The 10,057-nt window shown below is 58.2% G+C and overlaps 2 protein-coding genes across 4 annotated transcripts; both read right to left on the bottom strand.

Moving 5' to 3' along the window:
* Nucleotides 1–520: 520 nt before the first annotated feature.
* On the bottom strand, nt 521–3,577 carry LOC118178881 (alpha-2-macroglobulin-like). 2 transcript variants are annotated; one of them, XM_035347734.1, is made up of 7 exons: nt 3,547–3,577; nt 2,925–3,062; nt 2,709–2,820; nt 2,123–2,348; nt 1,928–2,054; nt 1,715–1,848; nt 521–1,228 (listed from the first exon to the last, which is right to left on the bottom strand). In XM_035347734.1, exons 1-7 carry the CDS (start codon nt 3,560–3,562, stop codon nt 1,202–1,204), a joined length of 780 nt encoding a protein of 259 aa, XP_035203625.1. In that variant the 5' UTR covers nt 3,563–3,577; the 3' UTR covers nt 521–1,201. The 2 variants fall into 2 exon arrangements, with proteins under 2 accessions (XP_035203625.1, XP_035203626.1); XM_035347735.1 differs by having other exon boundaries at nt 1,727–1,848.
* A 1,615-nt stretch (nt 3,578–5,192) lies between these two features.
* Nucleotides 5,193–9,933, bottom strand: LOC118178879 (alpha-2-macroglobulin-like). 2 transcript variants are annotated; one of them, XM_035347732.1, is made up of 11 exons: nt 9,736–9,931; nt 9,083–9,272; nt 8,704–8,857; nt 8,543–8,595; nt 8,344–8,364; nt 7,634–7,787; nt 7,449–7,533; nt 7,273–7,375; nt 6,759–6,873; nt 5,547–5,657; nt 5,193–5,221 (listed from the first exon to the last, which is right to left on the bottom strand). In XM_035347732.1, the coding sequence occupies exons 1-11, from the start codon at nt 9,810–9,812 to the stop codon at nt 5,217–5,219; spliced, it is 1,068 nt and encodes a 355-aa protein (XP_035203623.1). In that variant the 5' UTR covers nt 9,813–9,931; the 3' UTR covers nt 5,193–5,216. The 2 variants fall into 2 exon arrangements, with proteins under 2 accessions (XP_035203623.1, XP_035203622.1); XM_035347731.1 differs by lacking the exon at nt 5,193–5,221 and adding an exon at nt 5,253–5,451 and having other exon boundaries at nt 9,736–9,933.
* Between the last annotated feature and the right edge of the window lie 124 nt (nt 9,934–10,057).

Here is a 10,057-nt window from a genome sequence, read left to right as displayed (position 1 = left end):
GGAACCCAGAGATGGGGCCGAGCCCTCTCCCATGGACTCTGGGCTTACCCCAGCTACTGTCCCCATACCTGTCCCCACACTGGCCCTGGTCCCCACTGCCCTCATGGACATGAGGGGGGAGTGTGGCTGCATGCTGGCCCCAGCCTGTCCTGCAATCCATGGGTGTTGGCTCAGGTCAGGGTCCTGCCAGGTGTCCCCAGGGTGGCACAATGTGACAGCGAGCTCAGGGCCATCACACCAAGCCCTTCGGGACGTGGGGGTGGGATGAAGAGGGGACCATTGGCAGTGAGGCCAAGGGGAGATCAATACAGGGGACTCCATCTCTCCGATCTGCACCTGCTGAGGAAACACTGCGGGGGAGGATTCATCGCCTGGGGCTGCTGGTGGCTCTGGAGCAGACGCTGGAGCAAGCGCATGGTCTGCCCCCAGCCCAGGCAGGTGGCCCCTCCTGGCCAGGCAGCGCTGCTGCTGCTCTTCCTTGTCCTCCTGCCTTGCCACCCATGCAACAAATGCTCTTTCCGTTTTCATTTCAGCTTTTTATTTGTCAAAACAAAGTGAAGATTGGATGCAAATAAAGCTACAGCCCCTTTTACACATCATTAATGAAGACAGTGTCGTTGAGACATCTTTGCGAAGGGCCAGTACTTAAGATATGAAGCTGGCTCTGGCTAGGCATGCTGGGAAAGAGCCTGAAGAAAATGAGCTTTCTTGCAAAGACATTTTGGTGCTTCTATTTTCTTTCTTGTTTTTGTTTGTTTGTTTGTTTGTTTGTTTTGTTTTGTTTTGTTTTTTTGGTTGGTTGGTTGTTTTGTTTGTTTGTTTTGTTTTGTTTTCCAGGCTGGTGGAGCAGAGGCAAGGCTGTGCCCGGGGCACATCCTCTCCCTGCCCAGCCACTGCCCCTGCTCACTCTGGCAGATCCCTTCTCCAAGGGATCTGCCAGCATCTGCTCGTGGAAAACCATGCCTCCCCAGTGGACAGCACAGCAGAGGGTCCCCACCAGCCCCTGCAGCACGGGGGACAGCAGAGCTGCTGGAGAGGGAGGGGGACACTGGTGGGTCGTGGAGTCCTCGTCTGAAGCACAGTGCTTCAGACTCAGGTGAAGGGGATGAAGCAGGGGTGGGAAGAGGCTCAAGACCTCAGCTGCCTGGAGGGTACGATGGGGTCAGAAGCAGAACAAGAGCCAGGCATCTGTAATTTCCATTCACATCGGTCTTCTGTGCTTTAAAGCCTGGAATGCAGCAGGTGTGAGACCACAATCAGTCCTTCTGACCCTTCTCTACCCCAGAAATTCCTCCCCTCCCTCCGACACACTGTCTTCCTGAGCCAGAGCCCTTCACACCCCACCTGGGCTCTGTCCCCAATGCTCTCCGGCCACCCTGATGGGCCAGGGGAGCTCAGGACCACACAGAATGAGCTGGAGCAGCCCCTGCATGGCATGACGAGGGGGTCGAACTGAACATTGCCCAGCCAGTGGCCTCAAACCTACAAATCTAACCCCCAGAAGGAAAGGGAAGGCACTCCGCTGGTGGTATGGATGGCATGGAGGCAGGAATTTCTAGGAGCCTTGATCTAGGAGTCTGTAGCACCCACAGGCACCATACAGCCTGGCCAGGGGACGGGAGCAGCTCTGTTCTGCTCTGGGGGCAGCTGCTTTGGGTGCAGCTACCAGAGGTCCCCATGAGGGAGCAAAGCAGCCCATCCCACAGCCACCAACCTCTGCGTTCACCTCCACCCCCAGCACTTTCGTCACGGTGTCCACCTGCCCCTGCGTCGGCACCACGGGCACCTCGGTGTTGCAGAGCTCCTCGGAGCGCAGCGCCTGGGCGGTGACGGTGACGTTCACCTTCCCTGGGGATGCAGATGGGGAACGCAACTGTGACACAGCCCCGGGGTCCCCAGCCCTTTGTCAGCTCCTCCACACCCATACCCAGGTTGGTGGCCTTCACGTCCCACCAGAAGGTCCTGGCGTTGAACCCCGAGATGCAGCTGCCCTCCACACCATCTGCACTCACTGACACCTCCAGCTCCGCTGACTCCACCAGCGTCACCCGAACCTGTGGGACCACGACCCCCTCAGCCCCTGCCAGGCCACAGCCCCCAGCCCCCGGCCCACCCCGCTCACCCGCAGGGACTGCCGCAGGTAGTTGAAGACGGTGGCGGCCAGGGTGAAGGCTTTGCCCTGGGTCACAGCATAGGGCAGCGCCAGCTCCACGAAGAAGGGCTTGAAGGTCAAGAGGGTGATGGTAGGGGACAGCCCCAAGCCCATGGGTGCCGTGCAGAACATCCCAGCTGTCCACTCCGTGATGGCATCGGGCACTGTCACTGGCACCTCCGCGGAGCCCTCCTCCCTGCGTGGCGGTGGGAGATGGACAGCCCTCGCTGGCTGGGCCTGATGGGCAGAGCCAGCAGAAGGAGCGTGCCAACCACCCATGGTCCAAGCACTGGTGGTCATTACATGTTTTGGGTGGGCAGAGGTGCCACCAGTGCTCCTGGTTCTCTCTTAAAGCATCCCCTGCCTGCAGGACTTGGTTTGCCACAGTCTGTCCCGGGGATGTTGCTGAGGTCAGAGGGAAGCATCTGGATGTGTCCCAGTGCCACTCCTGGTCACAGGGACACCGACCCAGTGGTCTGGGTGCTGCACCCAGAGGGGAAGTTGATGCGATACGGGCAGTCCCCTGGCTTGAGGTCTTCCAGGGCTCCTTACTTACCCCACAGGGACCAGCTCCCACAGCCACGTCCCAGGAAAATCCTTCCGTGGTGCTACGTCCTGCCAGGGTTGGGGCTCTCTCTCACCTTCCTGTTCATACTTCTCCAGTCCTGCTGATGGGCACAACTTGAATGCACTGCCGGGAAGGACAGGCTGGACGTCCCCATCTGTCCTTCAGCAGCTGGCGTGGGGGCTCTTGCAGACAGTCCCTGCTCACCCCCTGTTTGGAATGCCATAGAGCTGTTCAGGACGGTGTTGGTGACAGTTCTCAAAGCTGCACGCTGAAATGTGACACACAGGAGAGAACCACAGAGCGCTGAAGACCAACATTGCCAAAACACCTTTCTGACCCTTTCTGAAATGAGGAATCATCTCGCACTTCAAGCCAAAAGGGAGCTCCCAGAATTCAGGACCCCTGGCACACTGCAGCAGGCGCGCAGGAGGGGAAAAGGGGTTCCAGGGCACACAGCTGCGCTGGGGGCAGGTGGCCATGACCCGCTGGGTCTGCTCTGCTCGCCCCGTCCCCAGCCAGCCCCAACCCAGTGCTGCCGATGGGAGGCCTCTCCTTGGCTGCTCACTCTAAGCCCAAGTTTGCGATGGAAGATCAGAGCTTAGCCCCATCCCCACGGGAAGCCACCATGCCCAGACGGACGGGCACGATCCGCATGCCTGCCGCAGGCTGGGAGCGGGCTGCAGTGCGTGGGGGATGTAGGAGGATGGTTCATGAGCACAGATGTGGGATGGGTGGGGACCAGGTGCCCCAGAACCCCAAGAAGCCCTCCCTGTGAGGAAGAGGAGCATAAGGCAGGGATGGGGAGGTGGGGGGGGATGGCTCCTACCACACCCGGGTCGCATGGGTCCTGAGAGCTGTGAAACTCTGCTGCCTGCCTAGTGTGCCGCTGTTTGTATGCGAAGACAGGCACATCATACGGGCTGAGTGATATAGCAGATACGATAGAGGCATATAATGGCTTCAATTGTACAAAGGTTCCTGGCTCCATAGCCACCTCACGGACAACACAGACTGCTCCATGTTCAGAATAAGAGTTGTCTTCAGAAGATGGGCGTAAGTTATAGACCTAAGCCAAACATGTGAGCTTCAGTTGAGAAAGACCTGGCCCAGTTCCAGCCCTCATTGCTCCTGGCATCGCCCCATAGCCCTGGCACCTCTCCAGGCAGGGCAGTGATGCTGCCAGCCCCAACCCCTCTGCTGGGGCCCATTGCTGCTCCATTGCCTCCTCTCCCCGAGGAGCAGGCATTGCTTCCCACCACCCGCACCCTATTTTCAATATTGCCACCCAAGGAAGCACCACAGGGCAATTCTGCGGCTCAGCCCCTGGCCAGTAGAGCCCTGGACCCTGTGCAAAGCCCCAGCCTCTGTGTATGGCAGGGTTCTCAGGACCAGGTCCTTGCTGCCCTCCCCTGAAATGTGTCTGGCAGTGAGAATCCACTGTCCCTGTGCCCCAGCAGCAAGTCCCCTGCAAAATCCTCATAGAAAGGCACCAGTCCGGCACCGAGGCCGCTCCATACTCACCACTTTGGAGCTGAAGGCAGCCTTGAGACCATAGTACCATGTGGGCTGATCCATGGTGTAGATGGCGCACAGGGACCCTGGGGCAGCCTGCACCTTCAGGCGGACCTGTGAGCCCGCCAGAGCCTTCTGCTCCGGGAAAGACAGCTTCACCTGGGGAGAGGGTCCCAGGAAGGGCTTTCTCTCCATCCCCCAAATAATGGAGAAGGGTGGAGAGCAAGGGGTGTTCAGGAAGCCAGGAGATGGCTCACAGCCTCCACTCACCTGGCTGGGGAAGCACATGGCGATATGCAGCTCAGCCCAGTCTCCCATCACGTTGCCGCCGGGCAGCATCACATAGCCCAGCACCATGGCCGTGGGCACCAGCCTGGGGCCAACAGGCAGCTCCAGGGAGAAGGAGCCTCTCAGCCCTGGGACGGGGAGGGAGGTGAGGTCCAGGCACAGGCAGCAGAGCCCTGCACGGCCCGTCTGTGCTGTGGGACCTACCTGCCTCCACAGGCAACTCCTTCCTGTGGATGCTGACAATGGTATCTCTGGCCATGACCTGCAAAAAATGGGAAGGACTAAACTGGTGCTTCAGGAGGAAGTGAGATGAGTTCCCAAGACCCTACAGCTCCAGCGTCCAACCCCAAGTCCCTAAGCCAACAGTGTCCATACAGGGCTGGCTGGAAATGGCTCCATCCTGGCCAGTCCAGCAGCTTTATCCTTCTCCTCTGAGCTCTGCCCTTTGTGCACTGTCCCCCATTCCTCCCCAGGCAAAGACCCACCAGGAAGACCACATCCACGCTTTGCAGCTCAGTCCCCAGGGCCTCCTTGCTGAGGATGTAATCTACCCGGAGCCGCAGGGGCTGGCTGCAGGCTGGTGTCCTTTTCATCCTGCGGATCTTCAAGAAACTTTGGCTGTCCGAAGAGGAGGAATTCAGGATGGTACTGTCATTTTGGCTTTCATGCTCCGAGAGCAGAGGCACCTCCTTGAGATCACCCTGAGGGGTGGAAATCAGGAGTCTCAAAGGTGAAGACAGCCCAGCAGGGTGGAAAGGCATGTAGCAGCCGTGACCACCACACACTGTGCTGTGGCATCCCTGCAGGAGGACACCAGGAGCCACGAGCCAGCCATGCTCAGTCCCCCAAAAAGAGTGAATAAACATCCCACAGCTGGTCATGTTGGGTTGGTGAAGGCAGAAGGGATACTAGTGGCTCCCTTCAGCAGCATCTGCACCAGGAGGAAGAGGAGATGCACAGGCTGGGTTGGAGCCAAAGAGCAGGAGTGGAAGAACAGGGCTGTGGGGCACAGGGAACCCCCATTACCATGCCAGCGGGGGGGCATCCCATGCTTGTAGAAACCTTCGGTGTTCTTGAATGCAGTGGTGGGCATTTCAGGCAGAATGTTACAGCTTTTATTCAGGCTATGCAACTTCCCTGCAGAGAGGAGGGGGAGACAAGAGTGGCGCTGGGTGGCATGGTGTTAATGGCTCCATCCCTGCTTTCCCCCACGTGTCACCTCCACCCATGTCTCTGTGTCCTCAGGATAGGGGTGTGAAGTTTGACCCCACGATGGCCCATGTTCAGCATCACAGCTGCAGAGCCGTGCTGGGTGGTGCATGAGGCTGGAGATGGTGCTCAGCAATTTGTCCTGGCAAACCCCCCAGGAGAGCTGGGCCCAGGGCCTGCTCTCCAGGCCCCACCCCAAACAGTGTTACCAGCCCATGCTGATGCAGACACCACTCTGGCCCAGTCCAGAGGGAAAGGAAGGACAGGAGAAGCAGCAATGCAAAGCTCATGAAGCAGAGCTCATGATCCAAAGCTGTCTCCCTCCCTTCAATTCATGCATGGCAGGAAAATGGGTCAGTCACAAACATGTAGAGCTGCGTGCTTGCTCCCCACTGCTTTCTTTGCATGTTGCCATATGAAACAAAGCTGTCCTCTTGCAGACGATGTTTAGGGGTGAGTTTGCACAGTCCAAAAGCCCACTTGATGGGCAACAAGCACAAAAAATTGTCCTCAGGGTGACAGGGGCTGAACTGTGAGCAGCATAAGGCAGGATCTGGGTGCTATCGAAGTACGCATCTTTACTCCAAAATGATCAGAACTACCTATCTTTACTCCCTTAGCTGATACCGGCAAATAGGATCTGCCATTCCTGTCTGTGCTGTGCTGAAACTGGACTCTTTACCTGATCCTAAGGAAGTTTATAATAACCCTACCCAGGCAGGTAACAACTATTTATAATCATGATCAAAGTCAGAAAGACCTGACAAGAAAAAGATAATAACCCTAACAGATTTCCAGTCACTGACAAAGCGTGCCAACTTGTGTCAGAGAGGCAGAGAGCAGAATGGGAGGTGGATGGTGGGGGAACTGCTGGGGAAGGATCTTGGAAGGGGAAGAAGTTCCTGAACAGCCTTCAGGGCCTGAGGGATTGCTCCACAGATGGGAGTAGAGGAAACACCAAAGCAAGGAAGGGCCAGAGCAGCTGATGCATGTGTATGGGAAGCCCGGGTGCACCCTGGCTGCGCTTACCGGTCCTCCGCTCTATCAGAGTTCCGTTGGCGTAGAGCCGCCTCTCATAGTCGGGGCTGGTCAGGTTGAAAGAAGCCATAGATATCTGGGTGGAGAAGCAGCCGTTCCTCCCTGTCTGAAGGAGAGAGTTGCCCACATTAGCAGCAGCCCATGGCCAGGCCTTTGGGTGTCATCTGTGGGGAAGTGGTGGATCGGGGCTCTCGGGTGCTGCTGTCTCCCACCAGCCCATCCTCCAGCACTGGAATCCTGCAACATCCACCCCAGGGCTGGTATGCTGCTCTGCCATGTGGCTGTCCCATTCTTGCCCATCCTGTCCCAAGGAGCACCCCAAGAGTCCCCACCCAACTCCCCCACACTCATTGGGATGACTGGCTTTGCAGAACACTGATATGAAAGCTGGATCTCCTGGTGACGCCCAGTCGCTGCTCCGAGCTGTCATCCCCAATACACAGTACCCCGAGATGGGGAAACACCTCCAGGACCACCACCCACATTCCCCACCTTCTGCCCTCACCTCGGCCACAAATGTAGCACATCTGTCAGATTCCTTCAGATATTTGTGCCACTGGCACAGGCTGGCCTCAGCCCTGCCCCGGAAAGGCTTCCCAGATGGGTACCTGTGGGGATGGAGCAGGAAGGGGATGGGGAGGCTGCAGGGAGCATCGGCCCCATGGCCACTCACTGACTTACCACCCACAGATGTGCAGTGGGATCTTCTCATCCGTCACCGTCACAAAGGACGGCAGCTGGAGAAGCACTTGGAAGTGGGGTGGCCCTGCAGGAGAACATCAGGAAACAGGAGCCTGCCCACTTCTTCCCTGCTCGTGTCTTGCCATCCAGCATGATGGCTCCCAAAAGCCTTCATCCCCACTCACTCTTCTTCTCCACAGAGAAGATGTGAGTCTTCTCTTCCACCACAATGGTGTACGTGCCCAAGGCTGAGTTTATGTCCAGCGGAAGGGACAGGTCCACGATGCCCTGCTGCAGGCTCACATCCTGCCATGACCTGATGGTTCTCTCTCTGTAATCCTGCATGTGGGGGCACACAGTGTCAGCCCTCCCCTGGGGGGGGGGCGGGGTTGTGGCAGCAGTGGGGTTGACAGCCTGGAGGACTCATCGCCCCGTGCAACCTCACAAGAAGCAGAGGTTTTGCCCTGCTGTAATGCTCAGACCCTGAGGGCATCACCTCTCCAGGTGGAACACTTGCCCCAGAAGCTGTGTTAGCTGAGCTCCAGCCTGCAGGCTGAGCTCCAACAGCAGGATGCTGGGGGATGCTCCAGCCTGCACTGGGACCTCCTGGTTTTCTGAATAGATTGAAATCCCTGTGGCAACAGCCACCACTGTCTTCTTGCACATAAGCTGGCCCTTAGTGGCGCTGCCCTGAGGTCCCCCATGCAGGCAAGCTGACCCAAATGGGGGTGGAAATGAGGATGAGGAACCCAAGCCCTTCTCCCTACTCCTTGTGATGTCTCTGCATCAGGGATGTCCTCTCTGTCCCCGCTCCTGGTGCCCAGCACCACATGTGTTCTGGGCCCCTTTGCTCCTCCCGAGGGAGCTGGCAGGATGGCACACGGTTAAGACTCACTTTCACAGACACCAAGGGAAGCTGCAAAAACAGAGAGGAGGGGTTAGCACGCAGCGTGGGGCAGCCCAGCCATGCCTCTGCCCAGCTGCCTGCACTCACGGTGACACTGCGGTCCCTGCCACTGCTGCTGAGACCCAGCAGATTCACCACATGAGGACCCTATTGCCACCACACCTCCTGCACCCTGACCCCATCTCACCTTTCTGTCACTGGGAATGAAGTCCTCCTCCAAATGGACAACTCGAAACTTCACTGGAAAGAGCGAACCCCAGAGCAGGAGTGAGTGCTAGAGCCTGTGACCCAACCCAGGTGTCCCATCCCAAGAGCCCATAAGCTCTTCCAGCAGCTCCTGCCCCTCACCAGTTTGCCCAGGCTTGTAGGTAGTTTTGTCTGTCTGTATCACAGTCCACAGACCTGGGGCTTTCAGCAGGACCTCCCTCTGCTGGGAGACCCCCAGGGAACCTCCCTGGATGGAGACATGCAGGTACGCCACCTCCTCTCTTGGGGTAGAAATCTGCCCCCAGGGAAACAACAGAAATGGGTGCAAAGCCTTTACAGTGGGCTTGGGTGTATCACGGGAAGACAATGTAGATGCAGCTCACAAGGACTTTGTGTGTGTCGTGTCCCTCTGCTCTCCAGCTCAGCCATTGCCCACCCAGGAAAGCCCCCGTGTCCCCTCCCCTGGCTCGAGCAGTGGCTAAGGGATGGACATTCCCCCCTGGGGCCCTCAGTCACTCACGTTGGGGAAGAGGGGCCAGTCCAGCTGGAGGATCCTGTTGCCCGTCTCCTCCAGGGTGACATTAGGGACGCCATGGCTGCTCGCCAGGTGGAGGGTGACCCGCACAGGCCCATCCAGGTCCATGAGGTGGACGTGCACCTTGCCCCCGTGTGGGTAGTAGATCACATAGGGGAAGAGCACCAGGTATCTCCTGGGGAGAGGACTCCTCAACAGTGGGCCGGGACCCCCACCAAAGACCAGCGCTCTCCTCCCATTCAGACTCCCAAGGCAGGGGGTACCTGATTTGTTCTACCCCTGGATGTTCTCCGTGGGGCTGCACCACCCAGCCTTCCCCCATCTGCCCAGTCCACGTACCAGAGCAGAGCCCCCTTTGCCCATAAACACCCCTGGAAGCAGCTGTGGTCTGGGGAGAGAGGAATGATTCTGCTCATGTTCGTGTGTGAGGTTGCACCTACACCAAAGCAGCCCAGAGACCCCAACCCCAGGCACAAAGTCATCTGCACTCATGGGGATAAGACAACACACCATCCCAAGCACTTCTCCCTCAGCCAGCAACCACGGTCAAGGCCAGGATTGTTCCTGAGCATCACCAGCAAGCTAAGACCAACCATCATCCCACCAAGCACGAACAGATGGACACAGAGAGGGCTTACGGCTGTGCAGATGCTCCAGCTACAAGGTGCAGGAGGCAAAGCAGCATCAGGCAGGGCAGGGCTGCTGCAGACCCCATGCCTGGGGGAGAATGCGGAGGCAAGGTGGACTCAGAGCCCTCACGCTGCACCTTCTCCCTCTCCCTTTCACCTTCACCTCCCCACAGGCAGCAATTAAAGCCAGCGAGGTCCCTGGTGGGGGCCTGGCCATTCAGCTAGGACAATGTTTAACCACCCGACCCAGAGGTCAGTGGGTTCAAGGCTCCAGGCAGTCAAACCCCACCCGCAGCTGTGGACACGTGGCAGCACCACCGAGCCAGCGCAG

Source organism: Oxyura jamaicensis, chromosome 27 (assembly GCF_011077185.1).
Source record: "Oxyura jamaicensis isolate SHBP4307 breed ruddy duck chromosome 27, BPBGC_Ojam_1.0, whole genome shotgun sequence".
Taxonomy (NCBI): Eukaryota; Metazoa; Chordata; class Aves; order Anseriformes; family Anatidae; genus Oxyura; species Oxyura jamaicensis.
Note: the sequence above shows the minus strand (reverse complement) of the source record. Positions and strands in the feature narration are given on the sequence as shown.

What these genes read in the sequence shown, in the direction of transcription:
- LOC118178881 (XM_035347734.1), bottom strand. An exon ending in ACCTGCGGCAGTCCCTGCGG is followed by an intron (nt 2,055 to 2,122) that starts GTGAGCGGGGTG and finishes GTGGTCCCACAG; the next exon opens with GTTCGGGTGACGCTGGTGGA. An exon ending in GGGTGGAGGTGAACGCAGAG is followed by an intron (nt 1,229 to 1,714) that starts GTTGGTGGCTGT and finishes GCTGCATTCCAG; the next exon opens with GCTTTAAAGCACAGAAGACC.
- LOC118178879 (XM_035347731.1), bottom strand. Translation starts at nt 9,812, where the DNA reads ATGGGGTCTGCAGCAGCCCTGCCCTGCCTGATGCTGCTTTGCCTCCTG. An exon ending in TTCCCTTGGTGTCTGTGAAA is followed by an intron (nt 7,788 to 8,343) that starts GTGAGTCTTAAC and finishes CCCCACATGCAG; the next exon opens with GATTACAGAGAGAGAACCAT. An exon ending in CTTCTCTGTGGAGAAGAAGA is followed by an intron (nt 7,534 to 7,633) that starts GTGAGTGGGGAT and finishes GTTCTCCTGCAG; the next exon opens with GGCCACCCCACTTCCAAGTG.